The sequence below is a fragment of the Pristis pectinata genome, chromosome 23 (assembly GCF_009764475.1).
Source record: "Pristis pectinata isolate sPriPec2 chromosome 23, sPriPec2.1.pri, whole genome shotgun sequence".
Taxonomy (NCBI): Eukaryota; Metazoa; Chordata; class Chondrichthyes; order Rhinopristiformes; family Pristidae; genus Pristis; species Pristis pectinata.
In genome coordinates this window covers 30,425,046-30,453,045 of record NC_067427.1, presented here as the reverse complement: position 1 = coordinate 30,453,045, position 28,000 = coordinate 30,425,046, and the positions used below count along the sequence as shown (strand labels likewise).

The 28,000-nt window shown below is 41.8% G+C and overlaps 1 protein-coding gene across 5 annotated transcripts in view; it reads right to left on the bottom strand.

The window, feature by feature from the left end:
* Positions 1–25,574, bottom strand: part of LOC127582195 (tubulin beta chain-like) — a 35,862-nt gene extending 10,288 nt beyond the window's left edge. For 2 of the 5 annotated variants that reach the window (XM_052037280.1, XM_052037281.1), the window contains exons 1-2: positions 25,486–25,543; positions 7,398–7,506 (exon numbers count right to left, since the gene is read on the bottom strand). In XM_052037280.1, coding sequence (XP_051893240.1) covers positions 7,398–7,506; positions 25,486–25,542 — 166 coding nt within the window. In that variant the 5' untranslated portion in view covers position 25,543. Of the gene's footprint in view, positions 1–7,397; positions 7,507–24,093; positions 24,176–25,485 lie in introns of all 5 variants that reach the window. The other 3 variants (XM_052037282.1, XM_052037284.1, XM_052037283.1) reach the window with 2 other exon arrangements.
* Positions 25,575–28,000: the final 2,426 nt, after the last annotated feature.

The window sequence follows — 28,000 nt, the reverse complement described above, 5'->3', positions numbered from 1 at the left end:
AAAAAATTGAAATGGCTGATGTCACACCAGGAGTTTGCAATAATCGCGGTTATAAGGCCAGATATAGGCCTCCTAGTAAATCATGAATTCCAGAGATGAGAGAAAATGTTTCAAAATTGGGACTGAATCATTTTTTGTTGGGTTGTGATATTAAGGGATATAGAATCAAGGCTGGAGTTAACCAATGGATCAGTGATGATTGAACTGAGAGGGAGGAGCTCAGGTCTGAATGGGCCATTCCCATCCTGAGGTTTCTGAAAATATGTGTCATCTATAGGAGGGGATGAAATCATACCTGAGATTTAAAGGCGACAATGTTTCAACCAGTTCTCAGAGTGTTTGAAATTTGCTTTTTTCTCTCATGATAATGCATCACTAAAGGCAGTTTGAAAGAAGTGTGTTAGGCAAAGATATTAAAGATTACAAAACCAACCCTGGATAGTTTAATAATGGACCAGCCAGGATCTAAATAAATGGCAGAAAAAGTACTATTGATTTGTCAGCCTCAAGAAATTTCAAATATAAAGTGGAGGAAGTTATATTCAGTTGTACAGAATCTTGACTGGGCCCTATCTGGAGAACTTCATTTAGCTTGTGGTTAAAGATTACAGAATGAGATAGAATTTGCCTCAATGACACTGATAGTAAGAAATCAATACTTTGCAACTATTTGCAACCAGAAGCATCAAGCGACTACCCTGAGATTCCTGCTGTGCCATATGCTAATCTTCACTCCGTTAAGTCTGTTCCTCCAATCTGGAAATTCACCAGGGCCAGCAAAAGCCACAGGCCAGCAGTACTGAAACCATGAGCTTCTGAACTAGCTGCAGTTGTAGTCAATTGCATCCCAATTGGAAAATTGCAGGTATGTCCTGTGCACAAAAAGGACAAATCTAACCAGACCTGCTCCCAAATCATTAGAAAAGTGATGGAAGGAATTGACAATCAATGGCACCCATTCACCAATAATGTGATCATCAAAGTTGACTTTGAATTCCGACAGAACCTCTCATCCTTATTACAGTCAGTACAAACATGGCTTGCCTGTAATAAGATTGTAATGCAATATAATTGGAGCTGATTTCCAAAGATAAGGCAAGAATGGCTCCCCCTGGCACTAAAGAAGAACTTGAGGAAGTGTGGCCAAAATTTGTAGTAAACCTTAAATCACAAGGTATACTTTGTGGAGTCATGCCTTGTCTAAGAAAGGTGGCTATTATCATTGAAGGTCAATTATCTCAGTCCAAGTAATTTTTGCAGGATTTCCTCATGGCAGCATTCTAGGCTCAAGTATATCCAGCTGCTTCATCAATGACCTCCTCTTTGATGTATTGTCAACTGCTGATGATTACACGCAGTTCAGCACAATTTGCAATTCCTCAGGTAATGAAACAATTCATGGTCACATGCAGAAAATAATGGACAACATTTAGGCTTTATTGATATGTGGCAAGTAACAATCACAGCACCCAGGCAATAACCATTTCTAACAAGATGTGTTCAACAACTCAGCAAGGTGTTTTAACAGCACCATCCATACCTGAAACTTCTACCACCTGCCTGGCAGGTTCACAGCAACATATCATATCCACGTTTCTCTCTATCCTGACAGCTACTTACCTCATAGGTAGATACCTTTCTTTAGCACCTTGTGACTACAGATTACCTCCAGGAATGCAGAGTGGCTCAGCAACATTATCACAACACTTCACTCTTCTGCATACCACCACGGAGATGAACAATAAAAGCCATATTGTGGGAATGCCACCAACTCCTATAGCATCTCAGTTTGCACAAGTATCACTGTTCCTTCAAAACTGCAAGATCAAAATCTGGGAACTCACAACCCCACCTTCACAACATAGACTTTAGAAGTTCAAGAAGGCTCATCCCCGCCTTCTCAAGGGAACTTCAAATGGCTATAAACATCACCAAAACCCACATCCAGAGGATGAAGTTAATAAATTACTTTCTTAGATTGTCAAAGCACACAAATTTTTGTACTTGTATTAGATATGACTGAAGATTAAGGAGTTGAATATCCTATGTACTGTGCTGTCTGCATGGTGTGATTGATTCCTAATACCTTGCTTTACCCAAAAGGGTCATTAAACTTCTTTTTGGCACTGGTTGGTTTTACTACAAGGTAGTTGCCTTGAGATTCATTGCCCAGGTTAGCTCCTGTTGGGTATCTCCTCCTTCAGTTGTCTTTGTCAAAAAAAAATCTCTCCTCTGCTCCAATTCCTACAAAAGGAGATGTGCTGCTACTTCTGCAGGTTTGGAGATTCCTTGCCTTCTCGCAAAAGATCTTCAAAGAATTGAATAGTAATATAAACAAAGCCTCTCTAAGCTGTTGCAAACCTTTAAATCCTACACCATGAATTCCCAAACAGAATTATAAGATTCATATGGTTGTCTTTCTGAGTGGCATGAATAAGATTAGAATTAGAAAAAGGCAGAGGTGCTCCAGGGTGAGAATGGAATAATGAAAAGCAAGGAGGTAATGTAAAAAAAAGTTATGTGTTCAATTTCTTGAAAACAGGTTTGGCCGTCAGTAGAGTATTATGTCCAATTCTGTTCACTGCACGATAGGAAGGAAGTGAAGGGCCCAGATATGGTACACAAAAGATTTAGTAGAATGGAGCAGGAAGGCGGACTTCAGTTACATGGATAGATTGGAGAAGCTGGAATTCTTTTTAAAGGTCAAGAAAGTTGACAGGTTGAGAGGAATTCAAAACCATGAAGGGTCTAAATACCACATAAAAAGGAAAGCCACTTCCACCGCAGAACACTGAAAAGCCCAAGTACGTGGATTTTCTTTCCTCGGAATTGAGGATGACTTGCTTTCATTCCATTTCTTTGGATTCCAAGGAGGCCAAGATGGTGCTTGCAGGTTTTGCCACAGTTGGGGTAGTTTGGATGGTGGTGCAGCTCCTGCCATTTTCTATGTGCTCCCAACGATGGACTCTAGGTTTTCAGTGCCTTTCCAAATGCCCCCTTCTCCATTCTGGGCAGGCATGGGCCAGGGATTTCCACAAGTCAATGTGGATATTTCACTTTTCCATGAGTCAATGTCAATATTTCACTTTTTTCAAGAGGCTTTGAGAATATCCTTGACTCACTTCCTTCTGGTAATCTCTTGTGTGTCAAGGCTCAAAACAGTATGTCCATTTTGGGAGTCTGCTGTCAGGCATGCAGAACACATGACCCGACAATCAGAGCCAACTGAGTGTAATCAGGGCTTCAATATTGGTGACTTTGGCCTGGAAAAGGCACTGAAGGTCACTTACTTATTCTGCCAACGGATCCGGAGGATTTTGTGGAGACAGCTTTGGTGTCTTTGAGATACCTACTTGTACATAGTCCATGTTTCAGAAGCTCCAGAAGGCAGTTACAATTGCCACTGCCCAGTAGACCAGGGGCATTGTGCAGGGTTTGAAGTCTTGCTCTTCAAACATTTCCTTAGAAGGCTAAAGGCAGTGCTGGCATATTGAAGGCGATGATGAATATCATCAATGTCCGCTTTGTTGAGAGTTGATTCCCAAGATATGGGAAGTGGTCTTTGGCCTCCCCAGGATCTCATTATGGATCCCTATTGTCAGAGGACAGTGTTCTACAGCTGGGGCAGGTTGGTACTAGTCCTTTGCCTCGTGGAGACGTATTAAGCCCACTCTTTCATAAGGCAATGTTGGTTGAATGGTTTCCCATTTGTCCTGTAACCTAGCTCCACTCCAACAGGAAACTCGTTGGTGGTGAAGATCAGCATTGTGGTGTAAAAAAATCAAAAATATAACCCAGTCTTGCTTGGCACCAGTCTGCACCGAGATTAGGCCTGTTGCAGACCATTGGTTGAGATCTTAGTCTCCATCCCATCACACAGCAGACATAACATGGAGATGAATTTCTGCAGGCAGCTAAATTTGAGAAGGATGCTCCAGAGACATTCTTGATTGATGGAGCCAAAGCCTTTTAGTGAGGACAAAAAGGCCATGTACAGTATAGCAGTTGATGCTGCTCCACACATTTATGTGTTGATGCAGAGTAAAGATCATGCCTGTCGTGCCTCTGGATGGATGGAATTCATGCTACAATTTTTGGAGTAGCTGTACAGCCACTGGGAGGAAGTAGTTAAGGAAAACCCTTGCAAAGACTGTCCCTTTTTCAGATAGCAGGGAGAACCCTCTGTAGTTACTGTAAATCTATTTGTCTCCTTGAAGTTGGTAACAAATATGGCATCTCTGAAGTCCCCTGGTACATCCATTCCCTAGACGTGGGAAATGAGATTGTGAATTTGTGACTGAGAATGCTTCAGAACTTTGGCAGGGGTACTATCTACTCTGGAGGTCTTGAGGACTTTTGGCCTTTTCAATTTTTTTCAGTCACAGTAGGTAGTGAGGGTGGACCTAAAGGCTTGTCTAGGAATGGAAGCAAGAGAGATGCACTTACTGCCTCTCTGTTGTTGATAAACTCAGCTGTGTTCTTGGCTCTAAGCTGAGAGGGCCCTTGTGTGTTTATATCATAGATGGCCTTGACAGTGCTGAAGAACACGTACACTCCAGGTTACCAGTGAATTGCTGGATCTTCTGCACTCTTCCCACCCTCAATGTATTCTTTAGGTCAATGGTTTTCTGTTGAACCTCGGCCCCTAGGAGCCCTGTAATTGCAGTTATTAGTTTCCAGATCTCCTGGTCAATCTTATTAAACTAGTCCTGATGTTTCCTGATAGAGAAGCCAAGAGTCCAAATGCTGCAAAGACTCTGCAGCTCCTGCTGGTAGAGTGTCATCAGGTTGTCTGTGTGGCTCTCTCTGACAACAACTACCTTTGCACGGTTATTGAGACCTTGAATGCTGATTTCCTTCCAGCAAGATTTCTACTGCCACCAGTATTTTCAGGCCACACTGGTGAAAATAACATGAGCAGCTGGTCTGTGATCATTCCAATAGGAATCAGTAGCTGTCATGTCACAGGTGATGCAAACATTCTTGTTATTTGGATTCACAAGAGACTGCAGATGCTGGAATCTGGAGCAACAAACAATCTGCTGGAGGAACTCAGGGGGTCAAGCAGCATCTGTGGGAGACTCTGTTATTTCTTGCTTGGATGATGATCAAATCTAACACTGCCCGAGTCAGGGGTGTTGCCACGAAGTCTTGTGGTTGTGTGGTTGTTTCTCTGATGAAACAGTGTCCAGCTATGGCAAGATTATGCTCCACTCATTTTGTCAGCTTTGGAGTTATCTTTCCCTACTTGCCAATCACGCTTTTCCAAAGGAATGCACTCAGGGAGATCAGTTTGTCTCCCTATGGGATGTGTATCAGGGATTTTTTTTCAGGGTTGGAGTGCAAGTCCTTCCTGGGATGTCCACAGTTTGGGGTATGACCATAGCGTGCTAGTTCCATGTTAGAGTGAGCCAGTGGGTCATGAGACATTCACATTCCACAGGGAGAGGTGCTGAGAAGTCAATCAGGCTCATTCTTGACAGCATTCTTCTTTGCCCCTCCAGAAATTGTTCCCATCATCCTGTTCATTGAGCTGACCATCTGCCTGTTGTGTCACACTCTGGACAGTGTCATCAATGCCAAAACACCTGAGTTCTTAGGTTAAGGTAGCCGGGCAACATTTAGGACTGTCAGTGTTGTGTCTGTCCACAAGGGTCCTGATGGGTGGGATAAACGTTGCACACCAGCAACCACACAAGCTTGATAAATCAATGTCATGACCAAGTGGCAAGAGTGTCCCAGATGACTGAAGACCAAGCTCTGCTGCCTGGACTTTAACACTTCTGCTTAAGCAATCCCTTGGGATTGATGATGACTTACGCCTCTGAGAGTTCTGAGGTGGCTAATGAAGCTAATATGGGAATTGCAGACTCTCCCACGGATGGGACAGATGGTGGCTGAGGGGTATGCAGATGGGTGGTTTGTGAAGAGGTCTGCTCCTTCTGTACCTATGTGGAACCTCTGTATGCTGCCGATACTATTCCAAGTGCTCCATCTTTATTTGGAGCAGCCATGGGCCAGAGATTCCCCGGAGTCAGTAGGGATCTTGCATTTCTCCAAGTTGTTTTAGAGCACATTCTTGAATCTTTTCCTCTGTTTGCCAAGGGTTTCTTCCCGTGACAGAAGTCAGAATAGGACATCTGTGTGGTGTCAGGCATGCAAGCAAAGTGGCCAGCCCAAAGTAGCCAAACGAGTGTAATTAGGGCCTCAATCTCAGGGATGTTGGCCTGAGAGAGGATATTTGTTCTCCAAATGAAATATCTGTAACTCTCACATATTTGGTTAGGATAACAGACTAGAAGCATACATGAACCTGAAGGGTTTTTTTTTGCTTAAACCTATTCTTGAAGCCTCTTGCAAGACAACCCATGTCTGAGATAGAAGCTGTGTAAATAGGTAATCATATTTCTGTAGTTTTAGGATACAAAGGGACATCAGGTTTTGCAAGGTGAATTTTCTACACTTGTAGTGCAAGCTTCAAGGTTGCAATGATATTGGGCTTAGGGGCTCATGCACAGAAAGCAAAGAGTTAATGACGATTGGATCTCCTTTGCTCACACAAAGTCTCAGCAAGGGTCAATTGATCTGGGACCATGCAGCAGGGAGTGGGGGCCCAAGTTCTCTAAATGTGGAGTTAGAATGAGCTCCACATACATGTCAAAGAAACATTCTTCAGTATCAGGTGGTCCTAAAGTCTGATTGTACTGTGTGTCTCACATCAAACTTAACCTGTAATGAAAGCTTCCAATAGACCTAAGGACTCTTACTGCATGTTTATTACTGCCTTACATCCTGATTTACATAGACATCACCAAGTATTTTATTTCTCTACTCACCAGACTGAGGGTGAGAGGGGGCAGGGAAGGAGGCCAATCAGGAATCAAAGACAGAAAACATCCCCAAACTCTTTGCCTTCTGAGGATGGTCTTCCATACTTGCTTGAACTTAGATATACTCTGAGTTGGTTAGTGCTTCCATTCAAACAATAGACAACTAAGCAAATTATCAAAAGGTATTACTTCCCAATTTGCACTACTTACAAAAAGCCCCATAATTTGGGGCTGTTTATGGGTAATGGAAGAGATTTTAATACTCGGCCTCTCTTTTCAAACCGAGTGTTAAGAATAATCTCTGTGAATTTGGAGGCTGTTTGATCGATTCCACAAACCAGGAACTCCTTAGGAAATTATCCTTTCTTGTCCTGAAGTACCAGGTTTGCACCATTTTTATGGGATACAAACTACCAAGTATGCTAGTGGCAGCAGAAATTTTTTAAAAATTCTGAAAAAGCTAGAATGTTAAAAGGTGGGATTGATCACAGAGTGTGACATAGGGAGAAATTACCATTCTTATTCATATTATACAACCTAAAATATGTAAAATATGCCAATTAATACCTGTAGCCTCATTATAATAGACATTAATTCTCTCCAGCTGGAGATCACTGTCTCCATGGTAGGTTCCGGTAGGATCGATGCCATGCTCATCACTGATAACTTCCCAGAACTAAAAAAAGTATAAAGTCATTATTAACATATGTAAATAAGTTAGGCATGTTTAAGAGGACAAGATCTCGTATGCATGGACACCATCATTAATTGGAGATACATTCATCCCAGATCCCTGAGTGATTTTACTGTTTTAAAGTGGTACATTCTTAATAGAGCCCACTTGAACTAATGAAACAATTTGTGTATTCTTCAACTTTGAAATAAAATCTAATAAGCATATGTTAAATATGGTTGAGATACAGTTAGATCAGTATGTTATTAAGTATTTGCTTATCCAGCTGGAATTTCTGATAGGAAACTCAGACCAGAACACTAGCTTCATTAAGCAAAAATCTTTGAGAATAGTCACGGCAGTCTGAAAGGTAAAATAGACTGAAAGGCTTTCTTCATCAAAACTAATTCTTAAAAACCTAGCAACTAAAACATACAACAATGTTATCAACTTTACAGTTACAGACAATGGCAACTGAAAAGAAACTCTTTCTTCCAGGGGAAAAAATATCAAATTCCACTTGAATATACGGGTTAGGGTATGATTAGTGTAAATGGGTCCATGATGATGGCACAGACTCAGTGGGCCAAAGGGCCCCTTTCCATGCTGACACACATGGGAAGCGCTCTTCACTTACTCTCCAGCAATCTGCTCAGTTCACGAGCCATGAGCTCCCAACCTCAGTACACCCATGGAAAAAGAACCAAATTCAATGAGACTCAGGGAAATTCTTCAATGGCTAGAGCCATTCTTGCAGCAAAGAAATATGACTGTAGCCGTTGATGACCAACCATATCAACACACGAACATGACTGTGGGTGTTCCTGAAGGCAACATCCTGCATCCAGTTTTCTTTACCTACTTTATCAATTGCCTTCCATTCATCATAGTCAGAAGTGGGGCTGTTGGCTGATGACTGCAGCATTCAGTCCATTCCTAAATGCAACAGGACCTGTACATAATCCAGGCTCGATGCTGAGTACTATTCATCTCATAAAAGTGCCAGGCATGAACTATCACCAACAAGAGTAAGATATCTCCCCATGAGATTCAATTACATTATCATATTCCTGAACATCAACTTAATCTAAGTGTTGTGGTTACCAAGGCAAGTCAGAGACTTCATATTCTATGGCATTGTTCAGCTTCTAATACCCAAAGTCAATCTATCATCTACAAGGCACAAATCGAGACTGTGATGGAATACTCTCCACTTGCCTGCATATGTCAAGCTGAACAGCATTCAAGACAAAGCAGCCCACCCACATGGAGATTGCTCCAAGTACTTTTCTGAAGGATAAGATCCATAGAATTACTACTTTTTATGACAATTTGTGACAATAAATTCATACCTCAGCTCACAATACACAATTTGAGGATGCTGTTTCTAAAGTTCAGCTTCCAAAGGAAATGATGATCTTGAAATACATACAAAAATGGTCAGGAGGAGACCCAATGTCAATATGATGGTAAGTACCTTATAAGACAGATATCACCATAACATCCACCACAAACACACACCAACCCATGTTATCTCTCCTGGGAGAAACAACATATCAGATTAGAACTTCAACACAATTAGGGGAAAAACCTAGAAAATCCCTCCTTGACCACCTTCAGGTAATTAGAACTGGTTCAGCAGATCAAATGCACCCCTATTTATATTATTGGCAAACGTACACAAAATACAAGGTAATCTCCACCCTAGCACAAATAAACCCAGTTCCTTCCTGGAAGGCTACAGTGAATCAGCATACACTGCCTGATCCCTCATCCACAATCCTCTGAGAAAAAAGATCAAATGGCTACTTCATAATTTAGTTTATCCATTACATAACATGTAAACTAGACCCCTGGCTTATCTAATCTATTTTCTGAAATAACTGGTCTGCAAAAGCATACATCGCTTCCTTACTTTATCAGCCTCATTCAAATCTCCTCTTCTGTTCTTTATCTGCTTTAGTTACAGCTTCACGGCATGATAGTCACAAAACTTCCAAACAAGATGAGGATTTGGAAATGCTTAAAAACAACTGACACTTTGGCCCTCTCATTGGCCCTACGTACTTGTGTTACAAATGAAACTTGTCAAACATGGGTCCTATTCTTCCAACACATTGAGATCTGTTTTGCAATAATATACTAGGCGTTAATAAATTGTTATATAATACACAGGATAACTTGAGGTGGATTTTATATATTAATTATTCTATTCATTCACTTCATTTTTATAATATGCTAATTAGTCAAGTAATTACACTCTGCTGGAATTTTGAGTTATTAAATGGTTAATTTACTACAAAAGATGTCCAATGACAAGATATACACAAATAATCATAGAATCATAGAACAGTACAGCACAATACAGGCCCTTTGGCCCACAATGTTGTGCCGACCTTTAAACCTCACCTAAGACTATCTAACCCCTTCCTCCCACATATCCCTCTATTTTAAATTCCTCCAGATGCCTATCTAGCAATCTCTTGAAATTGACAGATGTATCTGCCTCCACCACCGATAATGATATACAGAGTTCAACTCTAATTACAATATGATTTCAGCTATCCAGCAACGCTTAAGCTCCGAGGAAAGTTGGGCTTTTCTTTTAGTTCAAAAGGTTGCACTGCAACTATGTTTGCCTGGTTTAACATTGAACATGTATAAATGGAAAGCCCAATTCCGATGACACCAGCAATGAAGAGCTAAATAATGAAAATTTTAAACTGCAGTTATGGTCTCTCTCCCACCCTCTCTGCAACTTAAAACCAAGTTGTTTCTCTCCTTCCCAGTTCTGATGTAGAGTCTTTGACCTGAAACATAAAACTGTTTATCTTCCCACAGATGCTGCCTGATCTGCTGAGTGCTTCCAGTGTTTTCTGTTTTTATTTTACTTCCTTCTTCTACATCATGAGGTCCTAAAGTCCTGTGTTGTCATATTCTAGATGTAACCATATGGTTCAAAACTGCTGAAGGTTAATTGGAATTTTACACATTAACTCCGTAATTTTAGCTTGTGAACAACTGGGAGAGCAGGACTTCCAGTCCAGACCTAAATGCCTTTACAATACTCAGGTGGATGTCCCTTGCACTGCCTTCCAGAGTGCGGCCATCACTGGCAAGGCCAGCATTTATCGTCTTTTCCTTTGCTCATTGTTCTTGATACGACTGCTACTTCAAACAACAATTAAGAGTCAACTGTATTGCTGAGTCACAAGTGGAACAGACTGGCAGGTTTTCCTCCCTAAAGGACATCGATGAACCAGTTATATTTTGATTGGAATCTCAAAGCTTCATAGATACTTTTATGGATACCAGCTTTATATTTATAGATTTTTAACCAAGTGTCTGTTTTGCATACATGCAAGTCCATGCAAATGGCAACTTAAACATGCTATTATAGGAATCAGTACCAATTGCTTCAATTTCCCAATGAAACCTGTTCCACATATTGTCCACCCACTCACAGAAATGCTTCTGCAGACAGATTTTCAATTTAACACTCCTTGCTGATCAAATCCCGAGTCATTTTTGATAACTTTTAAGAAGTAACATCTGTTGTTCCATCATCCTTGAACTGGGAGAAAAGTACCTTCAACTTCCTTCTTTACATCCTTATGGGTGCTCTTGAGAGCCTTTCATCAAGTTTGCAAAGCGACAAATAATGTTGACAGTAATCTGAATTTTTTTTTTAACAACCTCACCAGTTTTTTTGCCGAATCAGTTAAGTTGCCCATTTCCAGCTTAGTAAAAATTGAAGCAAAAGAACTGAGCACTTTTGCAGTCAAATTCTATAAAACAATATCTTAACCATCTTGATGTCTTTTCATTCCCAGGTTATGCTTTTTGGAATCAACTGAATCAATTCTGTGCCATTTTCCTTTGTGACTTTAAATTCTCTTCTTTCCTCTCATTGAACCAGGCAGAAATCCCTATTGTTTGGTAGTTTTGCTTTGCATGGGTGTATGGTGGTCCACTGAATTTAGAATCACAATTTGGAGGATCTCCAGAGGGGCTTTACTCTTCCAGCTGTATTCAAACTTCCAGAGTCCACTCTGGCAAGATTTCAAGTGCTTAAATTTGAAAAATTCTGTTGTTTTTAATGACCTCTCCAAATCTTGTTATGTCAAATGCAACGATATCACAGATACTTAATCTTAATACTAACCCTGTAGAAGAGAAATTCAGTTCAGCCTCCAAAGTGAGAGGTGATTCAACTGGAGTTCATCAGCTCCATTACTCAATTAAATCCAGGATGTTTTCTTCTTTTGTTGTCTCCTATACAACTGACAGATATTCCTTCCTGTCTTAACAGTGCAAAGCAGTATTGTGTCTATCAATTTTTAATAAATTGAAATCTCCAGCCTTTAATAGTTGAGCCCTTATGAATTGTCATATCTTCCCACATTCTGTCACCTTCTTCTGTGTATTCTGAAAGTGTACCTGCACTCAAGGAAGCCTGATGGATCACCTGAGCTAGAGATACATAAAAAAAATCACCTCTCACTTTGGAAGCTGAACTGAGTTTCTCTTCTTCAGGGTTAGGCCATTGGCCATGAACAAACTGGCTACCTCTATGCAAAAATACGTGGTCACTTCAATGTCATTCTCTGAAATTTGGACCTAGACACAGATTAAAGTCATTGATTCCTTCTGGAATAAAGGAAGGCACTGAGTCTCTGTCAGAGCCCGAGTTTCCCACTCAGCCAGGAAGTCCAAATTCAGACATTGGAGTATATTGGGATCTTTCCAAGTGGTACATAACAGATGAATATCTTAAGGCAACCCTATTACAGCAAACCACAGCTCAAACAGAGTGGTGCACTATTGGGTAATACTAAAGATTTGCAACCTGGTTTCTTCCATCAGTGGCTCATTCTCCAATGCAATCACAACTATTTCAGCAGACTCTTCCAGAGTAGTCAGCTACACATGCCTGGTCTGGTGGCTGTGGCTGTTGCAGAGACCACCTCTTACTGAAAGAGGTAATTAAAGTCTGGGGCACACTGAATAATGGTGAACATAAATTAATGTCATCAGACGCATTCATTACCCACATGCCTTGCTGCCATATCCATCCAGCGTGTACCAGAGGGAACCAGTCACTGATCTCTTGCTCCTGACTCCGATAGGTGTACAGTGGAAGCTTAAATATGTGGAGTTATTCCATCTGATCACATATCCTGTCTGGAGTGCAGTAAACTGGATTTTTAAAATTTAAGATGGCTAAACTTTTGTGAGATAAGGATATGAAAAATAACAAAGTGGGCACAGATCAATTATTTAATACAGAATTATTAATTCCACTATTTATGGCGCCATCTGGTTAATAGATTAATGAAGCCAGTTAGATGGAGAGGAAACAAAGGGACATGTTGAGGCTGTGAAATTCAGGTCAGAGCTGTTCTGGAGACCTGAAACCTACAAGAGAATGCCAAAAATGTCTGCAGATCAGTCAGTGTCTGTGGGAAGGGAAAAAGTGAGTTATTTGAGTTACACTTGGATAACCTCACAGCAGAATTGATCAATTCTGATAGTAACAGAAAAAGCAAGTTATCTAAAATTGCTGAATTTGGTATTAAGCCCAAAAGGCTGCCAATTGTCTGCTGTTTCTATGCTGACAATCTTTGCCTCAAAACTTTAATAATCTCTTGGAAATTCCCATTGTCATTCCATTCTGCAAAGTCTTTCCAAATAAGCTACTGAGTACTCCCTTCCCTTTTCCTCAGCCTTTCACCAAAAGGTGCACAGTTATTTCAAGATCATGGTGTTTTTTTTTCTTATTCTAAAGACTTGTGTAGGATCTTCAAAATTAAGAAAAGACATATGCATTGAAATAATTTAAGCAGGAAGTCTGGGATGATGAGTAAATAACACTCAACTGTCCCAAGATAGGTAAAATTTGACAACCTTTTCTTTTAATAAATATGCCCATCAGCTAAATACATTGATCTCCCTATCTGTCAAGTACATCACGTGCATTCAAATGAAAATCTGCTAAAAACAAGTTACAGACACTAGGAAAAATTGCTGTAATATAAAGGACACCAAATGTTTGCCGAACAAGTCAAGAAAGACCATGTAAAGATTAGAATCACACTTACGTCATGTCTTTACTATACAAAAGCTGTTACATTATTTACTGAATACATATTCAACCCAGTTACAATGCTTCTCCAAGTATTCAGAGGACCAGCCACAAAGCTACGAGTTCATGCTTTATCCGACAGTTGACATATACCTGTGACAGTACATAGATCCACCTTCTACCAATTTCGATTAAAAAGTTGCTTACTTATTACAACACAGGAGCCCACTTGGCCCATCAGATCCATGCTGGCTCCTGATAGAGCAATCCCATCAGACCCCTCTTCTTATATTCCCTGCAGCCCTGAAACTTATTCTCTCTGACATGCCCATCAACTCCCCTTTTTGAATCTTTTTGCCATTTACCTATAGTAAGGGGTAATTTACAGAAGCCAATTAATCTACTAGCACAGATCTGGGGAGAGGAAATGAAAATATTTGGCAAGACCCCACACTGTTACAGGGAGAACTTGCAAACTCCAGACAGGCAACACCCAAGGTCTGAAATGAACCTGGGTCCACGGAGCTGTGAGGCAGCAACACTAAGTGTTGCATCACCATGCCACCCAGCTTGTGTGCATTTTCAGTTTGTTCTTAATCATCTTTGGTGAACTGAACATTATAATTTTTCTCCTCAGAGGATTTTAGCTGCCAACCTCCTTCAGGTCTCCATGCCCCAAGGGCTGTCTTTACTGCCTAAGAGTTAGAAATAAGTCTGTCAATGTTAGTTCCATTGCCTTGAATTATTTTACTAACACCATGGTCCTGACCCTATTTACCTCTAAACAAAAGGGATAACACTCATGTAGATGGAGGACCATCAATTTCTACAGTCTTGTGAATACAGAGCTAGACTTGGCCCAAAATGTTTTCCATGACGATGATTTTTCCTCTGTTCCATAGAGTCAGAACATTATCTATGATCAGCATCAATCATCCACCAAATATAATAATCTGAACAGCAGCTATAGCAGACCAACAGCAGATGTGTGTCAACAGTACATTTCCCAAGCACTACCAGGGTCTCTCGTACCCGAGTTAATAAGAGGCAACCTGCCCTGTAAAACCTTGTGACTGTTGGTGTTTAAACTAAGTCAGTTCCAATCAAAAGCATAAGTAGGTCATTAGTTTCATTCAACACCAATAAACGTTTTAAGTTGAAGATGTCTCGGATTGGGTCCACAGCATTCTTAAGGAGGAGGGATAGTAGCCAGAAGTTGTGGTACATATTGGTACCAATGACACAGATAGGAAAAGGGATGAAGTCCTGAGGAGGGAATATAGGGAGTTTGGAAGGAAGCTAAAAAGCAGGACCTCAAGGGTGGTAATCTCTGGATTCTGCCTGTGCCACACGCCAGTGATGATAAGGATAGAAAGATATGACAGACAAATGTGTGGCTGAAGAGTTGGTGCAGAGGGCAGGGTTTCAGGTTTGTGGATCACTAGGATCTCTTCTGGGGAAGGTATGACCTGTACAAAAGGGACAGGTTACACTTGAACTCGAGAGGGACCAATGTCCTTCTGAGCAGGTTTACTAGAGCTGCTGGGAGGGTTTAAACTAGGTTGGCAGGGGATGGGAACCAGAATGTTAGGTCAGATGATGGAGCAGTTGGTATAAAGGTAGATACGTTATGCGGAGAGACTGTGAGGAAGGATAGACAGTGGATAGGTAATAAATGCAGTAAGTGGATAGACTGAAATGGCTTTGCCTTAATGCGAGATTAAGAATAACGGTGATGAACTCAGAGCATGGATCAGTACGTGGAATTACGATGTTGTGGCCATTACAGAGACTTGGCTGTTGCAAGGGCAGGATTGGCTGTTTGATGTTCCAGGGTTTAAATGTTTAAAAGAGGGGTGGGGGGCATTGCTAATCAGGGATAGTATCACAGCTGCAGAAGGGGAGGACATTGTGGAGGAGTTATCTACTGAGTCAGTGTGGGCAGAAATTAGAAACAGCAAGGGAGTGATCACCCTATTGGGAGTATTCTATAGGCCCTCCCCAATAGCCACCAGAACACTGAGGAACAGATAAGTAGGCAGATTTTGGAAAGGTACAAAAATAACAGGGTTGTTGTCATGGGAGACTTTAACTTCCCTAATATTGATTGGCACCTCCTTAGTGCAAAAGGTTTAGATGGGGCAAAATTAGTTAGATGTGTCCAGGAAGGATTCCTGACACAGTATGTGGACAGGCCGACTAGAGGAGAGGCCATACTGGATCTAGTACTAGGCAATGAACCTGGTCAGGTGACAGATCTGTCATTGGGCGAGCATTTTAGAGATAGTGACCACAACTTCCTGATCTTTCACATAGCCATGGACAGGGATAGGAGCAGACGATATGGGAAAGTTTTTAATTGGGGGAGGGCTAATTACGATGGTATTAGGCAGGATCTTGGGAGCATAAATTAGGAACAGATGTTCTCAAGGAAATGTGGAACCTGTTTAGGGAACACTTGCATGGGGTTCTGGATAGGTTTGTCCCACTGAGACAGGGAAAGGATGGCAGGGTAAAGGAACCATGGTTGACATGAGAGGTGAGTGTCAGGAAGCAAAAATCAGGCAGGGCTCTGGAAAATTGTAAGGTAGCCAGGAAGGAGCTTAAGAAGGGACTTAGGAAAGCTAGAAGTGGACATGAGAAGGCCTTAGCGAGTAGAATTAAGGAAAACCCCAAGGCATTCTATGCATACGTGAGGAACAGGAGAATGACTAGAGTGAGGGTAGGACTGCTCAGGGATAAAGGGGAAAAAGTGTGCCTGGAGGTGGAGGAGGTAGGAGAGGCCCTTAATGAATACTTTGCTTCAGTGTTCACCAGGGAGAGAGACTTTGATGAATGTGAGGTCAGCATAGAACAGCTAATGTGCTGCAGCATGTTGAGGTTGAGAAGAAGGTAGTGTTGGAACCTCTGGAAAAACATTAGGATAGATAAGTATTGGTACTGGTATTGGTTTATTATTGTCACTTGCACCAAGGTACAGTAAAAAACTTGTCTTGCATACTATTCGTACTGATCAATTCATTACACAGTGCATTGAGGTAGTACAGGGTAAAAACAATAACAGAATACGGAGTAAAGTGTCACAGCTACAGGGAAGTGCATTGCAGGTAGACAGTAAGGCGCAAGGTCATAACAAGGTAGATTGTGAGGTCAAGAGTCCATCTCTTTGTATAAGGGAACCATTCAATAGTCCCCGGGACTGGATGGGATATACCCCCAGGTTACTATGAGAGGCAAGGGAAGAGATTGCTGGGGCACTGACAATTATATTTGCATCCTCCCTGGCCACAGGAGTGCTACCAGAGGATTGGAGGATGGCTAATGTTGTTCCCTTGTTCAAGAAAGGTAATAGGGATAATCCTGGGAATTATAGACCAATGAGTCTTACGTCATTGATGGGCAAACTATTGGAGAGGATTCTTAGGGACAGGATTTATGAACATTTGGAGAAGCATAGTCTTTTTACACACAGTCAGCATGGCTCTGTGAGGGGCAGGTCGTACCTCAAGAGCCTAATTGAGTTTTTCGAGGAGGTGACAAAACAAATAGATAGAGGTAGAGCGGTGGATGTGGTGTATATGGACTTTAGTAAAGCATTTGACAAGGTTTCTCACGGTAGGATCATCCAGAAAGTCATGAGGCATGGGATCCATGGAGACTTTGCCGCATGGATTCAGAATTGGCTTGCCCACAGAAGGCAGAGGGTGGTGGTAGAGGGAGAATATTCTGCCTAAAGGTCGGTGACTAGTGGTGTTCCGCAGGGATCTGTTCTGGGACCCTACTCTTTATGATTTTTATAAATGACTTGGATGAAGAAGTGGAGGGATGGTTAGTAACTTTGCGGATGACACAAAGGTTAGAGAGGTTGTGGATCGTGTAGAAGGTTGTCGAGGGTTACAACAGGATATAGACAGAATGCAGAGTTGGGTGGAGAAGTGGCAGATGGAGTTCAATCCAGAAAAGTGTGAAGTGATACACTTGGGAAGAACAAAGGCTAATGGCAGGATTTTGAGCAGAGTGGAGGAACAGAGGGATCTTGGGGTCCAAGTCCATAGATCCCTCAAAGTTGCCACGCAAGTTGATAGGGTGGTTAAGAAAGTGTATAGTGTGCCGGCATTCATTAGTTGGGGGATTGCGTTCAAGAGCCACAAGGTAATGTTGCAGCTCTGGTTCGACCACACTTGAAGTATTATGTTCAGTTCTGGTCACCTCATTATTGGAAGGATGTTGAAGCTTTAGAGAAGATGCAGAGGAGATTTACCAGGATGCTGCCTGGATTAGAGAGCATGTCTTATGAGGAAAGGTTAAGTGAACTAGGGCTTTTCTCTTTGGAGCAAAGCAGGATGAGAGGCGACTTGATAGAGGTATATAAGATTATGAGGGGCATAGATAGAGTGGACAGCCAGTACCTTTTCCCCAGGGCAGTAATAGCAAATACCAGAGGACATCTGTTTAAGGTCAGAGAAGGAATGTTCAGGGGAGATGTCAGAGGTAGGTTCTTTACACAGAGAGTGGTGGGTGCCTGGAATGCACTGCTGGGGGTGGTTGTAGAGGTTGATACAATAGGAACATTTAAAAGGTTCTTGGATAGGCACATGGAAGTAAGAAAAATGGAGGGAAGGGTTAGATTGATCATGGAGGAGTTGTTCATATAGTTCAGCACAACATCATGGGCCAAAGGACCCGTACCGTTCTATGTTACTATTCCTCTGTGATGATGATTTTGCTGCAGTTAGTGCCTGCCTGGGTTCAACAACATCCAAAATGGACATGGCATCATTTCTATGGTTTAAATATTGGCTAGGCTCAGATGACAGCACCCTTGTGCTTCTATCAAGCCTTAATTCTTAATTGACTGAAGCATCAAAGGAAGACATTTGAATGACATATGCTACATTTTCTCTGAAACAGTAAAGAAGGTAGCTATTAATCAAATATAAAACATTACAGCCCTGTTTGAAAAGCTTGCACTTGGCCAAATTTCCTCCTGCAAATAGCACAATTTAACAATTTAATCATTCAACTCCCAACTATTAAGATAATGAGTGAATGAAAAATGATTTGTAGTTACCTGCAATGGAGTGGTTTTCATTTTCTTACTCATCAGTCTGGTTCTAAATAACATACGTCCCATACTTAGACAGTGACAACAAATGGATACTTGTATTTTCCTCAGTTCACGCTAGTGAAGGCACAATTACCCAGTTACAAAGGTACAGAGTTTTACCTAACAGAGCACATTAAAAACAGGGGTAGACACCACAATCCCCAGGCCTGCCCTGCCAGAAGGTTAGAAATGATCTGTTCAACATTTCAAATTCAATTTTCCCAGAATTTGAAAAAGTGTTCCAAATTTTACCATTCTTTGCCTGGGGAAAACTGCTTCTCAATTTTCCTTTTTAGTGGCTCAGCTTCTAGTAGAAATAAAATCCTTAATCTCTTTTATTCACGGTAATAAATATCAAATTTCTGCGTCTTGTGCTAACACTAAGTTCCAATATTACTTAGATGGATCTGCGCTAAACTCCTTCCAACACTAACATCCTTGCTGAGATACAATGCCCAGAACTAAATGCAGCACTCCGGATGGAATGAGCAAACTGTGTACAATTGAAACATAACATTCTCTCTCCTGTAATCCGGTACCCTTGAGATAAAGGCCAACATTCCATTAGCCTTCCCTTGACTGGATTTAGTGCCCATGTCATGGCTTTTAATGTCACCTGCATATGAACATCTAAATCCTTCCTCCACCACAGTTCTAGATTCTAAGGCAAGAAAAACTGAAATTGTACAGACCTAAGATTTCTGGTTTAAACAACCGACACAAGCATATGTTATTCAGTTTTAATATTTCCTAGAAACTAAATAAGTCTGCAGAACTTATCAACTTCATTATAATTAGATTCTATACATGGTATGTGCATGCATCTTAATATTAAAAATCTTGTGACATGACCACTCAGATCCAATGGAACCTGTCTTCCCAGAGATGAACATATTTCCCATCAGTGCAGCCATATTAAAAACTACTGGCAGTTGTACTGGCCCGGATTTCACGTCAGCAATGAGGCGACTGCAACTACACTTACATCCGACTGAAGAAAACGCTTCACAAAAATCTGATGATTTCTGTGACATCAGCTTTGTCTTGTCTAACAGCCACTACAATCAGCTCAAAGAGTCACGAATGCATCAAGTTAGCTGAGCAGTAAATCGCAAAAGAAATCTCATGTCGAATTGGGAAGAGAAATCACAACTTTTATCACGTTTAACAAATAATAAAGAACGAAATAAAGATTGAAATAAATACAAAATTAAAAGATTAACTATTATATACACACAGATTAAAACATTTTAAAATCCAGTATAGCTTGAAATTTGTAAGAGAATTATAATCCAAATGTGTAACATTAGAATTATGGCTAGAGAACTTGCAAAGTAATCGAGGCATGTCATTAAAAAATCAATTAGACCACATGCCACAGAGTACAGCATTTGCAGGATATTTTACAGCAATACAAGTTCATAAATACTTTTGTCAAATTTAACCTTTTCTTTGGTTGCAGTACAAAAGGCTGGGTAACCCTTCTGCTAATAGTTGAGGACTGCATCACTGACAGCAACTCTGGGATTTCCATGTTAAACTAAGCATCTCGAGAAATGTTAAAGTTGCTGACAGCTTCTTAGTGAACAGTGAACCCTGAGAGTTTCATATCATTACAATTGGAAATTCTAGGCCCTTTCAAAGAACTGATAAATATAAATCGTGTATTTTGTTCATGTCACGGATACCACCAAGCTACTTTTAACTTAACATAAAACCCATTCTCAATCTGCACCTAAACCCCATCTGTGCCATCTCCAAATTCTGTCACTCTCTCCTTTCCAGTTAACCCTCTTGAGGTCTAATTCAAACACTCAAATGTTTCCATTTCTAACACTGGCGACTCAGCAATTGTTGCCTCAGCTCTGGTTTCAATGCTCTCGTTCCCATAGAGTCACTCAGTCTGCTGCTTACTAATGGCATCCTCATGTAACCCAGTATTTCAGTATCATTCTAATCCAAGGCTTCTATTCCCCACAGCAATCTGCCTCCTAAAACTTCTTACCTTTTAACATTCCATCCACATACCAGTCACAAATTCCTTAAGTGTGTGATTAGCTGTGCAGCCAGCTTTGGCACCGGCTTTCTAATGATATTCCATTTTATTCAGTCTTCCTGCAATGTTTCTGTCCCTTTTAAAGTACTTTCAGGATTATAAAAGCAGTACAGTAAAATTCCAACAAAGTGCTATCTGACTATTCAGAAATCCTGATCGTTCAGCATTTCAATCACTCAGTGATGGTTCTCGCCCTCCCTAACAACTCACCAGGCTGCCATTTCCCACGTTCCCTGTACCCTCCCCAGGGCTCCGATTTCCCCTTCTCCCTTTCCATTCACTGGGGCACCAGTTCACACGTTCCCCTTCCATTACCAAGGCCCCAGTACCCACACTCCCCTTCCATTCACCCAGACCTCAGTTCCTGAGCTCCCTTTCCGCTTACTGAGGTCATGATTTCTGCACTCATTTTCCACTCACTAGGTTCCTGGTTCCAGCACTCCCTTTAAACTTACCTGGTTCACTGGAAAATTTAGTATAATACAGAACAAAATCGAAAAAGAGTGAATTCAAAGTGTGTAGGGGTATTAATAGAGTAACATTGAATAAACTGGAAAATTTGCCAGTCTTGCACCACAGTCCTGAGCACCCTGGATTATTGGAGTTTTACTGTAGATACATTCACACTTTGTTCTGCACTCTAACTTAAATCTTTGCGATCACATCTTCTGGCATTTTGACCACTTTTACCCAGCTATCATTCCCCAGCTACTCAAAAAGAACTGCCCTAACATTTTTTTCTCCACATAACTAAAATCATTCATCCCTGGTGTCCACAATAGCAAGATCACAACTTGAAAATGTTTCTTGGAAGAGATTTCTTTTTATAAGTTCTGAAGATCTCAAATATCCAGACATGTAAAGTGGATGGGTCATGCATATTCTGTACATGCTAGTGCACACGTTCTGAAAGATTCAGGTTACACACTTAAGGGAATATGGGACTATCAGGGATGGCATGGAAAAGCATGGGTCTGACTGGAAAAAAGATCTTAATAACGGATATGGTTAACTATTGATAGTTTAGATTAGGCTGGAAAGGACATCGTAGCTCTCTTTGGTGATGTCACAGTTCTAGATGTTGCTGAGACATTCTGTGGATTAATGACAGTGGAAATAAAACAGAATGTAGTACCAGCTGCCTTTGTTGAAGCCTATGCTCATCATTCCAGTTCCTCTCAAACCTTGATTCCTATGACTGCTCCCGCTATTTCTTCACCTCTTATTCCTAGTTCCAGATTTTCCTCTATTAAAATTTTCCATTATTCTAACCTCATCTCAGATCAATAAACAAGAGAGGACCATATAATTATCAAACTACTATCCTCATTACTGCAGCTCAAATAGCTCAAATGCACCTGGCCTTTGATTTCATCACCTTACAAAGTAAACTAATCCTACATTTAATTATCTTTTTCTATGATAGCTTACAATCTCATACTGGATCAAATGAAATATATTGCTACATTTTAACTGTGTACAATTGAACACTTACATTGGGAATTACTTTGGGGATCTCCAGTATAACTTTGTGAAAGATTGGAGTACACCCCAGATAAAGTTTTAAAAGGGTATCTGTCATATCAATGGTTGCTAACACCAAGATATATACCTGATGTTACTATCTACCACACTTGCTTGCCTTCTTCAGTTTCATCGATTGCATTAAAAAAAAACACGACACAAATTAAATATCCTAATAATAAAATGTGTGTGTGTTTGTGTCTGGGGGGGAGGTGGTGGAGCAGGAAGGCACAAGTAAGCTTTTTAATACTTGCCTAGAAATTAATTTGCTCCATTAGTAAGCACTATAAAATCTTTGGATATTGTGTCCATGCCCAGTGAATTCCATTGATAATGACCATAATCTTGTGCAGGAAGGTGCACAGGTCCCGATGGCTCCTTTGAACTCAAGCAGCTGCCAACAATTAGCCATGCAGCAATGATGGCAGGGCTCAAAGGGGTGCTCTCCACAACAGCAATAGGCACAATGGCTATCGTGGAGAAAAGAGAACCAGGAAAGGTAATACAGCAGGCCCTTTGCTTTACTTGTTTGGGAGGAACACACTTTGTGCCAGTGGGGTCAGACAGCCTACAAAGGCAGCCATTCAATGCAGATGGCAGAAGGTCACAGAGATCCTAACTTCTATATACAACAACCCTTGTGTGCTCAGGTGAGAGATACAATATTAAAACTCGTTAATGATATGCCACTCACACACTAATACCCACACTGCCACCTATACAAGATGCCACGAGTTTAGAAATGTCATTGAAAAACATTTAAATTGGGGAAAGTTCCAACCAATAGAGGAGGCCACTAAGATAACGTGGGGGAAGAGGCAGGGGAGTATTCTTGAGCTCACTTGTGGAGGATTGTTTCTGTGATTGGGAGGCTATGATCAGTTGTGTACTGTAGGGATCAATGCTGGGACCCTTACTGTTTGTCATATTAATTAACAACTTGGATGTGAATGCAGAAGGAATGATCAATATGTTCACAGATGACACAAAAATTGGTGGCGTTGTTGATGAGGAACAATAGTCTTAGGCTACAGAAAGACATTGATGAACTGGTAACATGGACAGAGCAATGGAAGATGGAATTTCATCCTGATAAATACAAGGTGATGCATTTTGTAAGGATTAATAAGGGTAAGACATACAATGAATGATAGGGCCCCAGGGAATATCAAGGGAAAAGGGATGTTGGTGTACAAGATCTATGGATTTCTGAAGATGACAGCATAGGTAGATAAGGTGGCAAAGACAACATATGGGACACTTGCCTTCATTAGCTGGGGCACAGAATAAGAGCAGGAAGATTATGGTACAACATTATAACACATTGATTAGGTCACAACTGGAATATTATGTGCAGTTCCAGTCGCCACACAGTTAGGATATGAGACCACTGGAGAGGGTGTTGTCTGGGATAGAGTTTAATTTTAAGGGGATCAGATAGGCTGGATTTGTTTTCCTTGGAGCAGAGAAGGGTGAGGGGGGACCCAATTGTGATGTGCTAAATTATGGGGACAATAATATGGTAGATAGTTTTGGGACTTCCAGCATCTGCAGACCTTTGCTTTTTGATTACTGGGAGAGTTCTCCACCACCCATCCCAACCCAACCACCTGCACAGGAAGAGGAGGAGCAAGAGGAGGAGGAGAAGCAAGGTGACAAGAGCAAGAATGACTATGATGGGCAGCAGAATATTGCATTATTCTGCCTGTCCCCATTAAGCACCACCTCAGATGTTGGCAGCACAGGGGAAGAAGAATGTAGCTGAGAGAGAAGCATGGCACACAAGAACAACCTCCATGCCAACCATCAAGTACTCACCTATATTAATCCCAATACCAGCACTTGGTCCATAACCTGCTACACCATGTCAATACAAGTGCTTGAATTTATGTTGGCAACACTGTACAAGGAATGATAAAATTCATGTCACATACATTGGCATGGGTCACTACCAAAAATACCTGCTCAAATTTCTAGTTGTGCATGAAACCTGGAAGTGATTATCCTCGTATTCTACTCCACTTAAAAAATATTTTCCATCACATGGGACTGAAACAATCCCAGCCTGGGAGAAAAACTGGCATGAACTTAATGGTCTGTATGCACTCCTACATCACAGAAAATATGAAAAAGCATTGTGTGATTGAATAGGCATAATATGGCATATTATTGAGGATCATGGTCAGAATCTTTCTCTTTTTGTGTTTCAGATTTCCAATGTTTCTTCAAGAATGTTATATTTGATTAATCTCATGGGATATTTATAACAAGCAACATTCAGACATTAAAGTTACAAACATGTCACAAAGAAATATTCAAAGGAATATAGGAAAAGCATTTATTATTGCTGGATCCCTAATCCATGGTGTTGACAATACTAAAGCTTGGGATCAGCTTCCTATCTTCCTCTCCACAAAATTGTGCACTCAACTATTCTCCTACTTGTGCATCTATTATTTCAAGTCTTATTTACCCGTTAAACAGTACTTGATGCACACACCTCCTTCCTTTATGGTGCTCCTTAAACCCTAACAAGCTGGGCGCAATTCTGGAGCTGATACAGGTTCACAGCCTCCAGGTCCAGTGCGTTCGTCAGTTGAAGGTGTAAAGTTTACATGGTTCTGGGGGCAGGGCGGCAAGGGTAGGGATGGGGACAACTGTGCAACTCAAGGATTCTACCCGTCCTATTTCCTCTTTTGCAGAGGTTCAGTGTCAAATATTAATTTGCTCATACTCTTGTTAAGCACCTTCGACATAAATACAATCTGTTCGTGCATATTTGCGGGCCCTCGGGGTTTTCCACAGTAGTTCTTGAAGTGCAAACAACGCCCCAGCGTAAGGAATGGGGCGAGCTGGTCCCCCAGACACCCTCTGACAAAGATGCTGGAGCTGTTGAGGTCACTGGACTTTGGCGCAGCTGCCGGAGGGACCTCCCCCGGGCTTCTGGAAACAGACCGCGGGATCCTCCGTGTGCACCGGTGCAACACACGGGCCGAGGGCTGCACCGTGGCCGCGCACTCGCCGCTGTCTGAAACGGCCCGCAGCCGCCGGCGGTCACGGGCACGCCGGCCGGGTGCGCGCCCAACGGTCGGCGCGCACGGCTCAAGTGGCCGCCTCCGACTGAGGAGGCCCCGGGCCGGGCACCGCACCCACCGCCGTCTCCCCACGGGCTCTACTTTCCCTAATCCTAAGGCGGCGAACGCTACAGACCTTGGCCCCGATCTGGTTGCCGCACTGGCCGGCCTGCAGATGCACGATTTCCCGCATACCGAAGCTCTCCCTACACTACTCCAGCCGGCCACCGGTCGCGCAAATGAGCTCCCAACGCCCACAACATGGCTTATATAATTCGACGTCATCGCCGCGCATATCCTATTGGACATCTTCCCCCGTCAATCAGCTGCATCGTCTTCCCATTGGCTTAATCTTACCCGCTCGTCCTTGCTTAGTTTTGAGTGGTTGTTGCCTGGTGACGGACAGGCGCCGGCCTGTCACAATGGCTCCTGTCACCTCACAATGTGCTTTTCATTGGGCCATAAAGCAGCTCAACCGCCCCGACGTTCAAATGGTCAAAACAAAATAATACTTTAAAAAGATCATTCTTTACAGTCCCAGGAGCTGGTTAGGATGTGGTCTGTAATGAAAAGCCCGTTGAACACCCCTCTGCTGATGATCTCTTAAGGCATCTCTGATTTGTTGTCCAGGGGTTAGGAGGCTTGATGAATCCTCAACAGAAATAAAACGTGCACCAAGATCAGTTTTGCATTACAAAGTGAAGTAACGAGGCATGAAACTGTTTCTTTCGCTTATGGATTTATATGCACTGAGCAAAACAGCACTGCATCAACCACTCTGGTGTTTGTCCACATTTCACAGAACGAGGTGGAACCCAGGACTATGGCACCAAGCGCAACACATAATGGCTGCTCCGCTTGGCACTTCTTGATAAAGTGCTGCATTATTCAAATTGCCACCCTTTGGGATGAATTGTTACACAGTGTTTATTCAGGTTAGACACCCTTTCAGAATCAGGGAACCATCCTGATATCTTCGGAAAAAGTTTCCCTCCACCAACAAAGAGATGTTATGAGAGTCGATACCATATATTCCATGTATACATCATAATTAAATAGAATGTACAGGCTGTTTTTGGTACTATTGATGTAGCAGATGTATGCCCCAGGCTCACCTGCTTCCACTGTGCTTACTCCAATCTATTCTTTTTCTTTCTCCCTCATGTATTTATCTATCCTGTTAAAGGCATCTATGCTATTTACCACTGGTAGCAGGTTCCATTTTCTAATCGTTCCTTTGTGAAACAGGTTACTCCTGAATTCTTATTGTATTTATTGGCTATTATTTTATATTTACGGCCCTTAGATTTGGTGTCCCTACACAAGGTAACATCCTCTGTGCCCCTTCTTTATTAAACCTTTTCACAATATTACAAACTATGAGATCATCCTTCACCCTTCTCAGTTCTAGAGAAAAGTGACTGATGCTGTTGACTCTTTTGCAATAGGTATAAACTTTCAGTTCTGCAATCATCCATGTAAATTGTTCTTTGCATCTTCAATGATGTATCTATATTGCAGGCGACCAGAACAGTCCATATTTTAAGCATGATCTAACCAAGGTCCTCTATGAGAAGGATATAGTAGAGGGAGAGATTGGGGAGGGGAATGGTTATGTTCTGGAGCATGTTAGCATTAAGGAGGAGGTTACTGGGACCCTGACAAATATTTTTGCATCTTTCTGAGCAATGGGTAAAGTACTGGATGACTGGAGGATAACAATCGTTGTTCCTTTATTCAAAAAGAGCAGCAGGGATAAACCAGGTAACTACAGGCCTTTGAGTCTTACATCAATGGTAGGGAAACATTTGGAAAAAAATTCTAAGCAACAGGATTTATCTTCACTTGGAAAAGCAGGGGTTGAATAGGGATCGGCAGCATGGCTTTGTTAGTGGGAAATCATGTCTCACAAATTTGATTGAATTTTTTGAGTAGATAATTAAGCATATTGATGAGCAGACTGCAGTAGATGTTGTCTACCTGGACTTTAGTAAAGCCATTGAGTCTTTAGTAGGGTCCTGAATGGTAGGCTGGTCCAAAGGTTTAGAGCCCATGGGATCCGGGGCAGGCTGGCAAATTGGATCTAAACTTGGCTTGGTAATAGGAGGCAGAGGGTGATGGTGGAGGTGTGTTTTTCTGATTGGCAGTCTGTGATCAGTGGTGTACCACAGGGATCGGCTCTGGCACATTAATGACTTGGATGCAAATGTAGGAGATATCATAAGTAAATTTGTAGCTGATATGGAAATTGATAGTGTTGTAGATAGCGAGGAAGGGAGTAGGCTGCAGTGTGATACATTCATCTGGAAAGCTGGGTAGAGCAATGGCAAATGGAATTTAATTGTGGCAAGTGTGAAGTGATGCATTTAGGAAACCATAGAACCATACAGCACAAAACAGGCCCTTCGGCCCACCATGTTGTGCCATCCATCAAACCGCCCTCACACTACCTAACCCCTTCCTCCCGCATATCCCCCCATCCCACGCTCCTCCATAAGCCTATCCAACAAGCTCTTGAACCTGTGCAATGTATCTGCCTCCACCACCACCCCAGGCAGTGCATTCCATGCACCAACCACTCTCTGGGTGAAAAACCTCCCCCTGACATCTCCCCTGAACCTCCCACCCATAACCTTAAAGCCATGACCTCT